This window comes from Heliconius melpomene, chromosome 3, assembly GCF_056956725.1.
Source record: "Heliconius melpomene rosina isolate 202511_hmr_F chromosome 3, ASM5695672v1, whole genome shotgun sequence".
In the NCBI taxonomy this organism is placed as follows: domain Eukaryota; kingdom Metazoa; phylum Arthropoda; class Insecta; order Lepidoptera; family Nymphalidae; genus Heliconius; species Heliconius melpomene.
The window spans coordinates 1,895,338-1,915,596 of record NC_140391.1 but is presented as its reverse complement, the minus strand read 5'-3'; the positions used below and the strand labels follow the sequence as shown (position 1 = coordinate 1,915,596).

At 31.5% G+C, this 20,259-nt stretch overlaps 1 protein-coding gene across 4 annotated transcripts in view; it reads left to right on the top strand.

Moving 5' to 3' along the window:
• Positions 1-20,259, top strand: part of LOC146539815 (tolloid-like protein 1) — a 78,322-nt gene that overhangs the window by 3,408 nt on the left and 54,655 nt on the right. For all 4 annotated transcript variants that reach the window (XM_085207540.1, XM_085207539.1, XM_085207543.1 and 1 more), the window contains exons 2-3: positions 7,924-7,976; positions 10,174-10,269. In XM_085207540.1, coding sequence (XP_085063666.1) covers positions 10,182-10,269 — 88 coding nt within the window. In that variant the 5' untranslated portion in view covers positions 7,924-7,976; positions 10,174-10,181. The remainder of the gene's footprint in view (positions 1-7,923; positions 7,977-10,173; positions 10,270-20,259) is intronic.

The following is a 20,259-nucleotide window of genomic DNA, read 5'->3' as shown; positions in this document are numbered from 1 at the left end:
CTTAAGAAAGAGCGTACGCCGCCGCAGAAACATATAAATAATCTTTCTTCCAAAGCTTCCAAAGCTCCCAAAGCTTTGTCCGATTACTGCTTCGCATATGAATCTAACCCATGAAAATTTCAGTCACGATTATATCTTATACCATTGGATTTGTATACATTCGACCTGAAAGGGTAAAAAAGATCTAAATAAAGAACGGAAGCTGTGAAAAATGTTGTAATAAAACAATTTTGTGAACCGAATTTATCAGGAAGGAAAGTGTGAACGTGCTGTTTCCTGTCACAGATAGCTTTTGTTAAATTTCGAATGGTGGAACTAACATTAATACATAATAATACATTTCCACAAGTGGGAATCGAGCCCAGATCCGTCGGTACGTCCGTCCGTTACAATAATATGCAAATATTAGCAAAATATTCAATATAAACTTTTTGGTAAAAATATATAATATATAATTTTATCCTCAAACATAGATAATTGGACAATTCCAGATACGTAACGATGATAAGTTATTCAAACTTCATCAGGGTATTTAATTAAGGGCCTTGTCTGCCATTTAAATTTTCATTACCTACATTCCTGGATCCTTGCATTCCCCCGCTCGTTCAACTTAATACGTATGGTTTATTTTTTTATTTTATGTGTAAGAGCGGCCTCGCGCCACTCGTGTGTGGTGTGGCGGTCCACCTTTACGTTTTGCATCATGAAGCATGATTTATAAATATAAAGGTATATATTTAATTAATAAATAAATTATATAAAAAAACATAAATAAATAAGTCAAAATTAAATAATAAAATAAATCAGCTTCACCCTGTATCCCGCACACAGCGGGGTTGATAGTCCGTTCCCCACTTTCAGCTGATTTCTGAAGGCATTGCGTGTTGAATAAAACTAAATAATATACGTTCTATAACATTTTCCCACTTCAAAGATCACTAAGTTACATTGTCTAATATCTATTAAACTATTTATTCTAACTGAGAATATCTGTAGGTATTTTAAATATATAGGATATCTCTATAGATATCCTATATATTATCTATACCTATGTATATATTTACAAATATATAGGATTCTAACCTACAAGCGTGTGTAACTGATCCACTTGACACTGATTAAACAGTATCGGTTGGCCTTCATAAGTTATTTTTATGTAGATATTAATTTATAAATAAAAAATAAACTAAACAATAAAATATTAAACTCAAGTTGTTATTCTAAAATCTTTTTATAGTAATTTTCTTTCACAAAAGAAAATTCTCGATCCACTGTTTGAAAGGACCTTTTGTCTGTATCACGTACAATATCCATTAATGCAGTTTTGAATAGCTTGCAATCTCCGCGACTTCCTCGCATTATAAATAATATAGTACTGCGGACTGACTATTTAAATTACTCGTATTATATATAAAACTCGAAACGAACTCTAGATCCTACATTAATACGCAACTTATTTTTAATCTGTATCCAAATGATGACTAGGCTGGATTTTTAGTCTATGCATTTAATTTTTAAATGACATTTGTTTTTATTTACTTCAAAACTAACCTTAGTTAAGAATAAAATATAAGGCTAATCAATACAAATATAATAAAGCAGAAGAGTTTAGTTTTAAAGATAATATTAAATTCATTCCTCCGAGTGGGAATCGAACCTACAATCGTGGAGTTTACAGTCACAACGAACTCTAGAAAATTATGAGCGTCATTAATACTAAAGGAAAGCAGCATAATGAGTAAAATGGCTAAAGCGAATAAAAAGGCATTTATAGCAAATCTCAAAGGCCAGACCAATGCAAGACCATAATAATAGTATGCTACAGCCAGACCATATTAATTATTCTCAATAGGCACGCCTATTGTCTGGTTAATTACCTTACGCTTCTGCAGGCATATTAAAAATGAATATGTGATGGTTACACAACCATCAGTTTTTTTTAATAAAAATTAGATGATTTTTTCGTTCTTTTATAATTAAATAAATTAAAAGTTAGTATTAAATTATTATTATTAACAATTAATTAATTAGGGGCCAGTCGTGGCGAAAGGGCCCAAAGTGGCAATCGACTGGTTGTGGGTTCGATCCCAACTCGGGGAAATGAAATATTTATTTAAACTTATATGTCCATTTCTTTGCCCTGCGGCGTTGAGTTCCGCCACTCAACACGCAACACCTCCAGAATTCTGCGGAAGGTGATATTAAGCGTAATACCTACTTACAATATGTAATAAATTAACAATAAATTAACAACAATCCTATTATTTTAGTCTTTCAAATTTCTAACTCTTGGTAATTTTCATTAGAACATTATAAAAAAATATTTTAATGAATGTAATGTTCTACTTATAATTATCACGTCTGTTTATTGTAACACGACGCATTGTCTAGATGACAACGGGAACCATTAAATAAATGTTACTCCGCTATATATTATGTATATGTAAATATCAAGCTTATTGTAATAAATGTACTTACATTTATGTTGATATTACTGTTATTATTTTTCTATCAGATTCACGCTTTATCCCGCGCATAGCATGGTAGGCAACTAAAACCTAGTGTTAAGTTGTGTTAAGGCTTAAGACATTCAGTTCAAACCACGACACTGCCGTTCCCCACTTTCTGCCATATTCTCGAGGAGTGTGTTGAGTTGTGGGTTCGCTCCCCATTCCAGGAAATGAAATATTTATTAAAATTTACATTTCCTCTCGATCTGGTGTCGAGGCAAAGCGCGACGTTAAGTTACGCAACTCAACACGAAATGTTACAGCGTGAAGCAAAAAAAAAAGAAATATAAACTCGCACAGGTAATGCTAACATACATACATTTTGTCGCGGTGCAATGAACTGGTTAATTTGCATCGTCAACTGACTTAACGAAGCAACTCGATTTCTTTCTTGTGTTGACTCTATTCTTTTTCAAAGTACTGAACGTATGTTTATTCATATCTACATGTTTCTTTAGCTTCACGCTTATGTCGCACATAGCAGGGTAGGCAGAGGGAACCTGGGAACCAAGTGGTAAGACGCTCCATTCACCATATTATATCACAATTCAATGTGTAAATGAGACGTGTAAGGGTCATAATCAGAAAAAGTGTCCTTTTTGTGTCTTTTCTTGTCCCGCTACTTTGAATGCGTTTTAAAAATACAATTTTAAAGATAATTTAAATATTTTGCCATTTACGATAAATTTATTTATTAACTTAAAGATTTTTGTAATATTTTAAATGTATTATGGCAAATAATAGTATTTGTTGTTAGTTGCAAAAAACCTTTCAAAATGCTTCCATACAATTTTTCGTGTCCCATTCACCACTTTACTTTTTAAGAATTGATTTGTTACGAATGTTTATGGTTTTATTTGATTTCAGATATGTTTATATTACTTTACTTTATGCATAATATTAAATAGAACTACTTTTATTGATACATTATTTAATAAGCAATATATATTAGTTAAGTAAATTTGTCCCAAAATATTGTCTTTTTGCTACTCAGGGCTAGTAACGTACAATTAAATTATGAACGCAATTATTTTAGATGGTTAATATTGTTTTTTGTTGTGGCACCATAATTCTAAAAGTCAATGCTGTCGTAGCTACAACCAGTAGTGTTCTCGCAGCAGTTGAGGGGTTCAAATGTTTTAGAGGGAATGCGTGAAATTACATCTCAGGGTTATAAACGGCTTTTATTTTGGTAAGTATTCTATAATTTCGTTTTCTTGTTTATGTTATTTGCTTCTTTTTACAAAATCTCAAAAAAGAACTTCAGTGCTTGCAGATGCAACACGTGGCTTATGAGCAAATATTTAAAAGGGTTAGAATTTCTCAGATTTCATTCTCAATTTCGTTATATTTCGTTACGTAACGAAATTGACAAAATATGAAGCCTAGTTCACAATTACGGTACCAATGTTTTCTTATATATGTTTTTAATAAAATTGTATCGAACCGGTGCTTGTATATGTAAGATATGTGTATAAGAAAAAAAAAATGCTGGCATATGAAAAAAACTATTAGTGACTTTTCATAAAGTAAAGTAACTAAAAATAATGATTTTTAAGTTTTTTGCTTGTTTGCTTGTTTGTCTGTGTTTGTGCACGCTAATCTCAGAAACAGCTGAACCGATTTAGTTACAAATATTTTTTTATTCTGCCTGAAATTAGTTGTGATTTTGTGATTATTATTTTTTGATAAATATTTTTGTATTTTCAGTAAGCGTCATGGCTCCTATGTCAAGTGCTGAAATACATAAAAGATATAGAGAACGTCTTAAAAAGACCAATCCTATTAAATATGAAGATACGCGGAATAAACACTTACAAAGAATTGAACTTAATTCCAGTGATAACGACTCAAATTTTGATATATTTTAAAGTGGATTTAATTTTATCATTAACTTTGTGATCTCTAACTAGAAATAGAAGTTTATTACGTTACTAACTAGCATTATTATATTGTTCATATTGTCAGTTTGTTATGTTTTCTTCCTACATTTATAATCTGTTAATTCAACGATTGAATCTTTAAAATTGTAATCTGTGTCTCATTAAATAAAAAAAAACAATATTTTATTCATATAATATCCTTATTTTGTTGTGTATAATGCCTTATGACATCAGTTTCGTAACAAACATTATCAGTGTTGTTACTTATCAGTTACGTTACGAATTCGAAAATGTCCACTTTTCTGATTATGACCCGTAAGTGATTAATATTACAGAAAAATAATTGCTCATATTCATATTGTTAACTATCGACCTAAACGTAGCTACGCCCGTCTAAACTTTGTTATATTATAGCCAAAATATATAAAATATTTATATATATTGTAGCCTTTGTGTTATTCTTATTCTAATGTAAGTTTTGTTATTGTAAAGTTTAGTAATCGTTGCGTGAGAGAGGAACAAGCATCCACCCTCACAAACTTTCACATTTGTAATATTATTAAGATTTTTATTATCTTAGTCCAATCATAACATGTTAATCTTTTGAGCATAAAATAAATGAAGTTAACTAATTTTACATAATAATTGTACTTTTGTTTCTAAGCAGAAAATATTTAAAAGTTTTAATTTTAAAAGCAAAATAAATGCACCAGGTGTTACAAAATTAGTTTCAAAGGCAGAAGCCTAGAGAGCTTTTGAGTCTATAGCTTCTAAGAACATTATGGAGAATGATGTTTAACTTGACACCTAAAAGAAGTCGTGCTCTATTACTCTTACTATTTTTCTCTTTTGAACATGTTGTAAACTAGGAAAATTAGGTGTCAATGACTTCTTAATCTTGGTAATTTTGTACGAATGTAAGAATGGAGTGTCTTAACACTAGATTCTCTCTGCTGAATCTACTATGTGGGGCCAAATCATCAAGCGATATATAAAGTTTCGCTTATGTAAAATTAAAAGTTACAATATTTCAAGTACCTATTAAATAATTTTTAGTCATTTATAACTATATAATTTCTTATATATTTAAATTATACAGACTTAGTTTCTAAATAATATACCTAAATTACATATTATTGTTTTACTAAAAACTACTAATGCTACATTCGTAGCGGCGTAGCACAAAGCTACGACGCTACGTCAATCACACTTTGGTGCAATGAACTCACTAATACTGTAGACGTTTGGTCTAATTAAGACGATTTTATTTTTGTGTTTGTTTTTCTTTTTATTTTGCAAAGTTCTTAACTTATAGTGTTAAGTTAATTTCATCATACAATTGTATTGTAGAAATGGGAGCATATGTGTATAAAATTTGATCAAAGAATAAAATTGTTTTTAAGAAGAAAATAATAAAAGTATCTAATTTATTTTAATTTTTCTAAAGATTACATACTCTGTTCTCTATTTCAAGCTTAATTTTATGACATTTTCTTCTTTCAATCTTTTAAATATGCCTTATATCTTAGTCGACTTCACCAATGAGCTCTTTCCAGAGGCATATGAAAACATATAAAAATCTATACTAATATAATAAAGCGGAAGAGTTTGTTTGTTTGTTTGTTTGTTTGAACGCTAAGATCTCTGGATCTACTGGTCCGATTTACTATGTTTTTGTTTTGTATGAAAGCTGCAGTCTTCAGAAGTGCTATAGGCTATATAACATGACATTATACATATAAACTAATATATTTTAAAGTACTTTCTAATTTGACATGCAATTTAATCTGCCATGTTAATAACAACCGTCGCGTCGCTACGCAACCGTTACCGCGACATCTTGATATTCATCCTTATGAACATAAATATAATAGTCACTTTTAGCATTTTATCTAGATATAAATTATAGTTCACTGTATAACATTCTAATAAATAATTAAGGAGATGTCACAGATTCGAAATGACCTAGCCTTCAGGCGGCACAGTATGACCGACGCGAACGGGCAGATGACGTTGACGGTTTTATAAATTTTCATACATTTTTAAACTTTATTTGTTATTTATAATTCATTTAAAATACACTTTGATTCTCTTCTTATTTTATTTGATATTGCTGGCAAAAAATATCCTTTTAGGTAGTTTTTAGGTAGGGGTTGTAGGTACTTTTTCTAATATTAAGAATATCCTTTAATTACTTTTACATGTTATGTTGGTTCGTTTCAATTTTTCAGATATTTTTTCTAATAATATGCCTCTACTTATTATTCTTTTTAATTATTTAAGCTTATATTTTCTTACTAATTCTATTGAAAACTGAAAATAATATATTTAATAAATATTCTTATAGTTTAAGCAGGCGTAGCCGCGTCCGGGTCCACTAGTATCGTATAAATCGCATTAAAAGTGCATAGAAAGAATTTCATATTTAAATGAATTCATATTTTTAAATTATTTAAGGGTAAGGTAAAAAAACAAAAGTAGTAATCTAATATTAGACGTACTTATTTAGAATGCAACGAGAACAGTGCTATAAATATCGATCAAAAGTAAACCAGGCTAGGACCGTCTTAGTTACTATTTTAAACTATGAATGGAGAATACATTTTATATAGGTTATAGGCTATATTTTTATTCAGAGGTATAATTAATAATAAAATTAAATATTAAATAGTACAAAATGAACTTTAAACATTTTCACAAAATTCCTCTACTGAATGATTGATCTTAAGAATCTTCATTTGAACTCACACGTTCAATGATGATAATGTACTACATTTATTGTATTGAAAATGTCAAAACGATTCGATATTTTTCAAATACACTAGATATTTGAACACAACATAGGGGAAAATGCGACACTAACAATTTACACAGTAAATTTTTCAATTACAGACACTAGTGTTCCTACAAGGACATTCGATGTAAACACTGAGTGTACCGTATACAGTGTCGTACTCTATTTGTTTCTAAAGATGGATCCGCAGGAAGGATTATATTCTACTTACGTTTAACGCGATGTAACATAGGTTATAGTATTCCTATACATGGACTATCAAACACGAAAATATTTTTTCAATTCGGACCACTAGTTCCTCAGATTGGTGGGTTCAACCAAACAGCCTTGCTTATCAATATCAGTGTAATCTATATATATAAAATCGAAAGGTCACTCACTCATCACGAAATCTCAGAAATTACAAGTTCTAGGAATCTGAAATTTTGCATAGGAGTTACTTATAGGACGTAGGTGCTCGCTAAGACGGGAATTTGCAGTATTCGACTTCTAAGGGGTTGTTTTTGGGGTTGAAAGTTTGTATGAAACTTCGTTACTACAAATGCTAGGAGTCTCAAATTTTGCGTGGACATCACTTATAGGACGTAGGTACTCATGGAGACAGAAATTAATAATAACGTAGTTCACGCAGGCGAAGCCGCGAGCGGGCCGCTAGTATATACATATTTTTGTTTCCCCAGTTACTATAAAATATTTTTACAAATAGAAACATTTTCACGTGAACATTTTGTTGCAGGTGATTTGTTGGCAGCACAAGGCCGCGGCGCAATCACACATGCTGACGATATGGTGAGTGCATACGACTTTTGTTGAGCGAAACTTGTAATTTTTTTGGTAAAATTAATTTTATTTTAGTAATTTTTACTAGAGTGTAAAGACATAAAAGGTGCGGCTGTAAGCAAGACGGTTTTCTGTTCGTATTTTAGGATATGAATTAGTCGATATTTTCATTTTCTTCGCTTTCGTGACAATGCAAAAGCGTTGGGTTCTGCTACTCAGCAATGTTCCCACGATTCGGCGGAAGTGGGAAACACGAGGTTCCTAGGTTCCCTCTGCTTACCCTACTATGTGCGGGATACATAGTGAAGTTAAAAAAAAGAAAAAATATATATTTTACTTGTAGTTGTGCACAATATGAACAAAAAGATAGGTAAATAGCATTATTAGTATAAAGTCCTATATAAAAAGCTTTTAAGCGTACATGCGGAGGGTTCAAGAGGTCATTCCGCCACACTCTAAGGACACTTATCAGGTTCACTTAAAACACTACTGGATTTTTCACTCACATTTTTCCTTACTTACGTTTAAATTACTTTATACAACTACTTTGAACAAATTTTTGTAAAGTTAAAAGTAATAATTTGAATTTTTAACTAATAACAATAATTTTGTTTTGTATCGTTTGTTTTCGTTTTTCCGAAGATGAATCGCAAATATATAAAGGAAATCCAATGTTTATTAGCGACCCCTGTGCGGCTTCGCCCGCTTAATCCATAAGAATACTATTTTAATATTATTTAAGGGTAGTTAGGTAAAATTGGTTATCTATACTGTTTAATAAATAAATCGTAATAATCGTCGTAATAAATCGTAATTAAATTACTATTTATTAAAAGTAAGTCTTTTGAGATTTGATTCCATTTTTCTTGCAACAATTATTACACATACATATAGAACAATATTTAACAGAATTAACTAAATTTAATAGACAGATGGTAGGTACGCGTAAAAATTCGGTCTAGTTGTTTCGGAGATTAGCCCGAACAAGCAAAAAAACAGACAGACACAGAGAGATTAAAATTGATTGTTTGTGTTTAAACATTGCATAAATAATTTTATGCCCTTGAAAAATACCTACATATAAATAACATTTTTATTTATATGTAGGTATTGATTAAAAATATATTAAGAAAATCATGACGAAATTATCTGTATTATTTTTTATTAATGATTATAAGCGCGACAGGTTGTGGGTTTGATTCTCACTCGAGGAGATTAAATATTTAATATTTTCATATTGCCCTGGTGTCGAGGCAAACCGCGGCGATGATGTCCGCCGCTATACACGCAATAATTCCAGAATTCGGCGGAAAATGGGGAACGTAGAGTCTTAACGCTATCTTCTGCGTCCCTACTCTATTGTATGCGGCATACAGCGATATTTTATTATAAATTAACTGTTGTATTCAATTAGTAATGTGATGATAAATAAAAAAAAACACATTTTCCTACATTTTGAAATAAATCTATTCAATTCTTATATTTTCTCAAATATCTTCCATATACGAACACAAACAACTCGTACAAACAGTAATCAGTTACAAATTTACAATTGTATTAGTAGATTTGAGATTGTTTATGTAGATAAACACATTTTTTCTTTTCATAGATGGCGCTGACACATCTTAATCAGTAGCCAACAGATGGCGCAAATATCTGAATAAAGTGAAGTTATCATAACTTCTTTTAAATTAATGAATGGTATAAATATTGATAAAAACAATTATTTACGTATATTAATAACCGAAAACCTTATATTTATTGATTTAAGCTTACATAAGGACAAATATTTTAATTTTATATATATTAGCAGCGCCATCTATGTTTTACGGTACGTATTACTTGATAGCTATATTGCTGCGTATTACCTTTTGTTGAGACTCCACAGATGTCGCTGTAAGTTAATAAATCATACAATTTAATTTAAATGTAAGGAACTTATATTTAATTTATTCAGCGTTGAACTGTGTCCCGTACATAGAAGGGTAGGCAAAGAGAACCTACTGTTAAGACACTTTGTTCTCCACTTTCTACCGAAATTTCGAAGTAAGGCGTGTTGAGTGGTGGAACTGAACCCCTGAATGGAAGTGAATTAATTGCCCTGAGTGCATCCACATTTTGACGCGATTACATTTACGCGCTTGCAGATATACAAATTGACGACTTCATAAAAGATAGTGACCAAAAGTAACTTCTCTGTTCCCAGGATACAGTATGGCCGCGGCACATTGGCTCAACTCGCTCGGATACCTGTCGCTGTCGCTACTATGTCTCCTCGCCACTACCCTCCAAGTCACAAGCGGTGAGTGTTTTATTATAGAAAATCACTAAAATAGCTAATCTATGCTAAAATGTTTGTAAATTCTTCTTAAATTTCTTATAGAAACTAACAGGTAGGTATTTTGTGTGTTTGCATTGTGTGTGTGTAGCTTTCTTCTTTCTTTAGAAGAGTGCAACCTATATTTTTTGTAAATAAATACGTGGATTCGCATTAGATATTACAAATGACGCTAAAGTTGGTGCTTATAATTTAATAGGAATTGGACAAATAATAACTTGGAAATAAAATAAATAGACAGAAATTATTTGTAGGTTTTCTATACATAAAGGCATAATAAACTTTTAATTAGGCTTTGTCTTTGTGTTCTCTCCACTTCACTTGTGTCTATATAATAATTAAACTAGATTTTAACATTTAAAAGTGGCAAGGCAAAAAGTGACAAGGCAGTCTCTTACAATTCAATTTATATCTATTTCAAAAATGATCAAAACATGTACCTATATAAAATATAGTTTTTATATTGAAAAATATATGAATAAATAGATACAATTGTACATAGTTGTTAGAGAACTTCTGAAGCGTGCATCATATTATATCTTTTATTTTTTTTCCATTGCAATTTGCTTGGAAATCATAAACTCTGTTAAACTTTCTGAATACTCTTCCTACGTGATAGGGATTCTAACTTGTTAATGATAGAATGTACTGTTATAATAAAATCTATTTTTAAATGAGTGTGGTTATTGTTGTAGATATGAATGGAATATAATATTTTGTACATGTATGTATTTTATATCATATACTAGCGACCCGCTCGCGGTTGCACCCGCGTGAACTATGTTATTATTAATTTCTGTCTCCATGACTACGTCTTAGTGACGTCTATGCAAAATTTGAGACTACAAGCATTTGTAGTAACGAAGTTTCATACAAACTTTCGACCCCAAAAACAACTCCTTAGAGGTCGAATATTGCAAATTCTCGTCTTAGTGAGCACCTACATCCTGTAAATAGCTCATATGCAAAATTTCAGATTCCTAGCACATGTAGTTTCTGAAATTTCGTGATGAGTGAGTGACCTTTCGATTTTATATATATATATATAGATACCTAAACATTTTTTAGCATCACGCTGTTTTTCCACATGTAACAGAGTAGGTATAGGGAGCCTAGTGTTAAAACACTCTGCTCCCCACTATGCGCTGAATTTTAGAGACATTCTCCATTGAGTGGCGGAACTCAATATCGCATTTTGTCTCCACACCAGAGAGAAGAAACGAAAAAAATAAATATTTAATTTCCTCTAGTGGGAGTCGAGTGGAATGGAGTGGGAATCGTCATACGTTTGTACCCCATACAATTTCATTTCTCCACCCACTGTGGATATCTAAGATAAGCAAAAAGATAGAATTATATTATATATCATGATTCTGCCTATCTTCTTAAATTCATAATATTCAAAAACTGACACAAACATAATTTGAACTAACATTTGTTAATGTAGGTTAAGTTCAACGTTATTTATTAGTACTTAGCTGCAATATGACATGTAAGATTGATTGGTCGCGTCCACAGCATGCATTCGAGCTGATGAAACTTGGACGCTCAGCTGCAATTGTCTTTTTGTTTATGATGTTTGGACTTCTTCTCGTACCACCATCAATTTAGCGAGGATGTACACTTTGATTTTGGATAACTTTTTTATTTATTTTTAAGAACATTATCTAATATTTACACATTATTCTTTGTCCTAGCTTTGTCAGAGCATGGGTCGTCTTCAAAGTTTTAAAATAAGCTTTTTATTATAAGAAATTTAAATTAAGTAGTATTATTTGACTGTTTTAAATGTAAAAAGCAAAAGCAAGTAATAAAAACCATTTAATAAATTACATCCCGTTGATTTTTATTACTTAAATATACAACCATTTCGTAATAAGAAATTATAATTCGTTATAATTGTGCATACTTGACTGGATGTATGTAGAAACGATATAGATACTCTCTGAGGGAGCTCTCCTTCCTTCTGTCCTTGTTTTTCACGGCAAAAGGATATATTACGTCTCGTTCTGGCATCAGGCATCGATCAATAAGGGTTCAGATTGTAAATTCGAGGAGCTAGCAGATTAAGAAATGTAATAGAAATGATACATATCTACATATAAATATTGTTGTCTTTTCTTTGATATCTTTCAAAAAGGATGAAGATAGTCATAAAACTTAATCATCTATGCTTAGTGAAACGAATATTAACTATATTAAATGACAGTCTGCTCTGTTTTTCTAGTAGATGAGACTACCCGGAGGTAGTAGGTTCGACACTCGAGATATATATTTGTGTGATAATGAAACTTTTGTGTTTGATTGTCATTTATTTATTGACTAAATTTATTTATGTTGTTTATTTTACTATAAGGCTCTACTACTAATATTATCTTACTTTATATAAAAATGAAACTTTCTCGTACTAAAAACTTAAGTTCCACTTTCGCGTATACCACTTCTAAGCCACTCTATGCTCTGAAAGGATGAAGACGACTAATGATGTTTTATAGGTTGCGTGCTGGGACATCTCTAGCGTTTTATGCTACACTGAGTGCAGCGTGGGAAGGTTTGGAATTAATATTGATGGTACTAATATACATTTTAGATATATTTTCCCAAATAATCTTTATAATCTATTATATTGAAAAAAAAATCTTCTGTTACTCAGTGACTGATAGATAACGTACGAACGAAACTGGACCTAAAAAATGAAATTTGGCATGTTGATATTACTATAGATACTACGACCCCCGTGTAGTAAGATTAGTGTTAAGATCCTCCGTTCCGCACGCACAGAACAATTTTCGAGACTTTGAGTGTTGAGTGGCGAAACTCAATGCCGCGCTTTGTCTCACTAAGGGCGAACGAATAAAAATAATTTATTCCCTTCCCAGTGGGAATCAAACCTATAACTGATGGCCTTTCAACAGTTTTACTATGTTTCAAACAAAGCTAAATATAGTATAGTTTTAAATAAGTATGTATATCAACAAGGCAATATACACACGTTTCAAAAAGATGTGTATTTATTGTCCCCGCAAGGGCAAGACACAGACTAAAAAAGAATTTATTACCTATTTCGCGGCATTCTTGCATAAAGTATTATCATTTACATATTTGTTTTTTTTATAGTTAGCCAAGATATTATCTGTAACTTTTGTACATTATAATTTACTTGTTTTTTGTAAAAAAATATTTTACCATTACTTTTTAAAAGTGTTGCAATATATATAACATATTATTTTCGAACTGGCTTCGGTTATTATAACTCTATTTCTTCTAGCTTCACGCTGAATCCCGCATATAGGAGAATAGGTGGAGGGAATCTAGTGTTAAGACTAGAAGACGTTAGCGGAACTCAACGGTGTGCTTTTCTTTGTTACCAGAGCGAGAAAATGAAAATTCTAATAAATAAAAATTCATGTCCCCCAGTGGAAATAGAAACTACAACCCTCTCGTTTCCATTCACACGCCACTGCCACTGCGCGACGACGGACGAACTGTCTCCTGTAGTAATAAATCCGGTGTATCATCTATAAATATTATACTTCCCTTTTTACTTCCCAATTTTTATTCAAAAGAAACTTATGTTATTTACTGATGTAAGAAGTATCCTATTACCTGGATGTAACAAAATAGTAAAAGTCTCTTTAAATCCACATACTTCTTTTTCAATTCTGGTAAATCTATGTAGATGACTGTGTGATTCGTATTGTGAACTATTCAAATATTTACAGTCGACAAGAATTCTTTGGAGATGGAAGTGGAATTCAGAATATATTTTCTATTTTGTAAAACTATTTTTATTGGGTATAAAATGTTTGAGGCTGTCGTGTTGCTGGGATTGCGACTGTATGAGTGACGGTTGTGGATTCGATTCTCTCTCCAATACTCTCTTCACGAGAAAAAATTTAAAATATTTTCTTTTATTCGCTCTGATAGCGAGTTCCGCCACTCCCCATGCATTATCCACACAATTTTCCAGATTAATTTTTTCAAATTATAATATTTGAGGCCATAGTGGCGCAACCACAACACACAAGTGTGTTCTTGTAAAACGCGACGGTTGTCAGTTCAATTCTTAGTAATGAATTATTAAAGCGTTTTCTGGCGTTAAGTTCCACCACTCAACGCATAATGCCTCGAAATTCGGGGCTAAGTGGGGAATGGACTGCTATAAAGCTAGTATAGCAGTATATAATGCTATTTGCGGGATACTAACGGAAGAATTTAATTCTGCCATCAGTGGCAGCCACCTAATATCCCTAAGACAGGCGAAAAAAATGGTTTCGTGAAGGTATTAGGCTCAGAAGTAACCCATTCCCATCTTTTAATAAGATATTTAGCTTTTCATCTAAACAAGCTGGGAATATACAAAGGTAAGGTTATTTTACAATGAATACATATTAAAAACATCTTCCGTATCGTCACATGAAATATTTACTTACCTACGTTTGGCTAAATATATTAGATTATTTTGTACGTGTAATAAATATTGTTTTATGGACGGTACCGTCGTGTATACGTGTCATAAAAGACTTTATGTTATAAGTGTTTGTTTGGACGCGCTAATATCAAAAACTACAGATTTGAATTAAAAAATATTTTTATGTTGGATATTTTTGTGAGGAATGCTATAGGCGTAACTCTCTGTTATTTTCATTAGTAGGGGGGTGGATCCTGGGAACCTAGTGTTGAGAGATTACGTTTTCATCAAGACACTTCCGTTTCCCGCTATCCACCGAATACTGGAGTAATAGCTTTTGAGTGGTGAACCTCAACTCAAGAAACCGTGTTTTACCTCGTTACCAGAGTGGATTTCTTGAAGTGGATTCAAACCAAAATTCAATTGAAGATGTAAGATAGTTTTCATTCATAGAATGCCAGCTTTGTGAAATGAATTAAAGCCTAATATTTCAAACTTGGTTTACTTTTTTACTTTTTCTATTATTCGAGAGTTTTTTTCGTTTACCTATCTAGGAAAATGTTTGAATTCTTATTGTTAACTTACTTTGACATTTTTCATTCATTTTCAACACCACTCAAATAGTACTTATAAAGAAGATTTACTTTCAACAAAAGTACAAGGGCCTAACCTAGTCTTCTAGTTACATGCCCTGTAAGTAAATGAAAGGATATAATTATAATTATTAAAACATATTAAATTAATATTAAAATTTAATCACAACCCATTATTTCCCCATTATCTGGGAGGCAAAATTTTTTGGATCTGTTATTTTTCTGATTTTTTAGTTTTATGATTCTATTACTTCGATCTATTATTTTAAAATCAAATTGATTAAAAACTCCGGTCAGTCGCGAGACAGACTCGCCTAAGGAGTTCCGTACCAATTTCGGGACTATAGGTCAGTGGAATGTACAAATAAAACAAATCTATATCCTACCATTAAAATATTTTAATTTAGTCTCAACTTGAAAGAAATGTCTATTAGGTGTTGAGTACCTGCAGGAAGGTCTCTGTGAAAATCCCGGATTATCCCGGACGTTCGGTCACAACTGATTCTGAAGTTGGATACTCTAGTTTCACATTACGCCTCACCGGTACGTTTAGTCTACTTAAGCTGAGTAGTTTGGATAATTTTGTACTTAATAGTTATTATTAGTAGTCTACTTACTCTGATGTAAACTAATATATAGCTTACAGGTTAGGTTATGATTTTATGAGAAATATTATAAAATCTCTTGCAGCTTTATTATTTATTTTTGAGGCCAGTCGTGGCGCAGAGCACGAGGAGTTCGATTCCCATTTACTTGATCTGGTAAGCTAGTAAAGCTCGGCGTTGAGTTTCGCCAATCAACACATAATGCCTCGAGCTTTGATAGTTAAACATTTAATTTGAATACTAATCACAAAAACCACAGTAAAAACATGAAATAGCAAAAAGGGGAACTTAAATCTCGTGCTAATAAAATCAAGGGGATAAAATGAATAATTTTCAATTCACTTACCCAAATAAAATTAATGTAAGAAAGGAAAAATGAGCAGTGTTTATCCATCCATATTACCTTTAACATTTTTACTACGAAAGACTTTGATGGATGAATGTTGAGGTTAATGGATTTTTTAAGCGTCGTATGTCGAAGACTCTAAGATTTTTAATCTTAGTTTTAGTTGCCATGTTACTATACATAGCAAAAAATAAAGACTAATTAATTAAAAAAATCCAATCAAGTGCGAGACAGATTGAGGGTTCCATATCAAATTCAGGATTGTAGGTCAACGGGAAGATAGAATAGAAGGATAACAGATTTTACATTTTTTTTCTGTAAATAAGCTGTTTAAAACAAATAAAACAAAAAGTATTTCAAATATCATTCAAAAAAGTAAAATTAATGAATAACTCTATAAAAATATTAATCAGAAAAATTAGGTAAATGTACGGGTGTTTTTTTGTGTTTTATCTCAATTCAACGAAGCCGAGATGCGCGGTTACGATTGGCTGGTTTCCCGCCCGCCCTACGCTCGGTACTCGCTCAGTTTCAGTCGGAAACTAATCGACGTAGCACGTCACTAGCGGACGGTATCGCGCGAATATTTGAAATAAAAAAGACAAAAACTATTATAATTATTAAATTAATCTATAATAATCACCATTTTAAGCATTATTTTTTAAATATATTACTATAATAGGCCAAATGTTGTAGTGTTATATATTTGTTGTAGATGTTTATAGTGTTGTTGTCATATACCATAATTATATTGAGTGTTGCTATTATTAAATATCATATTACATTTATATGCTGAAAATTAAGGTGAATATAAAATATATCTTTTTTAAGTTAAATACTTCATCAGGATTATTTTATTTGTTATTAAAATTAGTTTATTGATTAATTTAACATGTTGTTTGTATTTAAAAATTATTGAATATTCCTTACAATTGTGAAGGTAATTTTTTAATAATGTGATTTTTTTCTTCTATTTTATTTATTATGCTCATCTTACGATTTTATCCATTTATTGTTATTTTAAAAAAAAAATTAAATATAAAATAAGTTTTTTAAAAATCATCAAATCGTAAGTATGACCACGTCTCCGAATTTCGAACTCAGCTCAAATGGCTCCCAATTCGACTTCGCCGAGATATGCACATCCTGTCACTCCTTTTTAAGATCCTTAACTACCAGAATTTTCCTTGTTATCTTCGATCCCGCTTTGACGTTCTCCCTATCCCTACACGCTCAAGGAGGTCTGGTGTCATACCGACACTTAACGTACCTAAGAGCAACACCAAATTCCTTCAGAAATCCTTTTCTGTATACGCCGCATCCCTTTGGAACCAACTCCCTAAAACTATCCAGAAAAGCCCTTCCATAAAGTCCTTCAAATCCCAATTAAAACTACATCTTCTTGCATCGTTAGACAATTAACCTTTTTTTTAATATAGTGGTTACTTATAAAACCTTTCCTTATCTTATATAGTGAAGCTTAATTTTCTTTTTGTTCCTTTTTATATAGGTATATATACGTATATATTTAAGTTATAAAGAATATGTATTTATTATATAGTATATATGTATTTATATTTGGATGTTATAATATATTATTTATTTCGTATAACTATATTTATGTTTATTTATGTGTATGTCATGCCTAATTATTTATTTTCTTATATTTAATATTACTATTAGTTTTATTTTATGTTTTTTTTTTGTTTTTGTCTTTCTCAATTTCCCTGCACTATCTTGTCTTTCCCGCTACTTTGCACTTATCCACTTCCACGGGTTGACTGGAAGAGATCTCTTCTAGAGATAAGTCCACCGTTGTGTATGTCTTTTCTTAATGTATGTTTTATTATGTGTGTTATTTAGTGCAATAAAGAATCTTATAAATATATTATACAAATTTTGAAATTATTGAAAAGCAAAGGTGCAATTCAAACAAACGCCACTTATACTTAAATACAATTGTTAGTAGTTACTAGGCAAGTATAATAAGATTATATGAATGAATGTATATTTTCAATTAATTATTTTCGTTACCCCGCTGTGGTAAAAAGACTAATCGCGGCGTTAAGTTATGCCATACTGCTATAAACGTTAATCTTCAAAATTATGCAGTCCGTGAGGAATGGAGTGTTTTAATACTAGATTCCTTCTACTTACTTGTCTGTAAGCAAAAAAAAAATATTTTTCAATTGTCTTATTCCAATTTCTTCATAAATATTAATAAATACGGTATTCTCGATGATATCATATTTTAAATCGCCCCTTCTCATATTACGATATCAGATTACAGGAATAGGCTGACTCATCTTATTAGAATTAGGCGTCGTGACTCCATGAAGAGATTTCGAAGATATATTTTAACTCGATGTGAAGTGGCTTCCATATGTCGTACCCTTATCAACAGGGACCCGTCCTGTCCCTTGCATTGAATACTGCTAATAACAAGCATATAAAGAATATATATAAGGAATTTTATAACTGGCTATCGCTAGAGGCAGTTTTATGGTTAAAGAAATAATTTAGGGTTATTAGTTTCACGCTGCATTCCTCATATAGCAGGGTAGGTAGAGGGAACATGGAAAGTGTTAAGGCACTCCGTTAATGACTTCGAGAATTTCTTCTTGTCTTACGTAAAAATTCTTCAAAATCAATAAAAATGAATATAGTCTAGATCCTGATTACAAGATCCAAATTCCCTGATTCCAGGCCTAATTACTTTTTAACAAAAAGCATCAACATATAAAAAAAAAGATGATTAAGCTTATCCAAAAATAACCTAACCTACTTTGGATTGAATAGGACAAAATACTTCGTCAAGTCCTTAAAAGGAACTTCTTAAGTATTTACCCAATAGTTTCTACTTATATTTTCTTGGCCACTCTTTTACCAAGTTGATAATGATATCTCGAAATCCGATCAATGAGTCTAATGTTTCCAAACATTAGTTAATCAAAGCTCATATTAACTTTCAACGTTTTAATTAAATTATAATTGAGGCCAGTCGTGGCGCAGCGGCAGAAGTGTGCGATTGTAAACGCGACTGATTGCGGGTTTAATCCCCACTCGAGGTAATTAAACATTTATTTATATTTTCATTACTTCGCGCTGGTGTCAAGGCAAATCGTAGTATTGAGTTCCTCCACTCCGGCGGAAAGTGGGGAAAGGAGTGTCTTAACACTACGTTCCCTCTGCTCAACTTTGTGTGCCGGATACAGTGTGACACTAAAAAAAGTAATTTCGTTTAATCTATACCCGTCTATTAGATGAAATTACCATTTCACATCTTTCCCCTTATCTTTTCCCTTAAGAGAAGCTAATTTTTATAAATAAACAATGTACTTTCTATTGTTCGTTTTATACAAAATTACGAGGAGTGTTCTTCTTCAAACTTAATGGGAACGGCACTTTGGAACACTAGGTTCCCAAGTTCTCTTTACCTATAATTGCTTATAATAAATGTATATTAATATTCTTGCAAAGACCTTTCTTAGCTGAAAACTACTATGCTGCAATTTATGACAACGCTACAGAAAACCTGTATCAAAAAAAAAGTTAATTTAACAAAATAATTTCCTATCTCGCTATTTCACGCTTCGCGTCCTTATTACTACTAGGGCTATCTTACACGCCCGTAAATCATAAATATTTGGGAGTCCAAAAATGAACCTTAAAGTGAAATTAGCTTTTGCTGCGAAATTTTAATAATGGCTCTGCTATCCTGTTTCATTTTTATTCTATTTATTTTAATTAGTTTTTAGTAGCATATGTTAAGTTGCACTTATTTAATGGTTGTGGGCGACGGTTGTGGGATCCTCACTCCATGGTATAAGATTATATCAAATTTACTTTCTTTTCCTTACTCTGGTAAACAAAACACGGCTTATTGTAGTATTTGAAAAAAAAACACTAAGTACAATTGCGTTGTATAAGCTCCATGTTTTATTTTTTTAACGTGACCTATTTAGATAGATGAAAAAATCTACATTGCATTATGTAAAT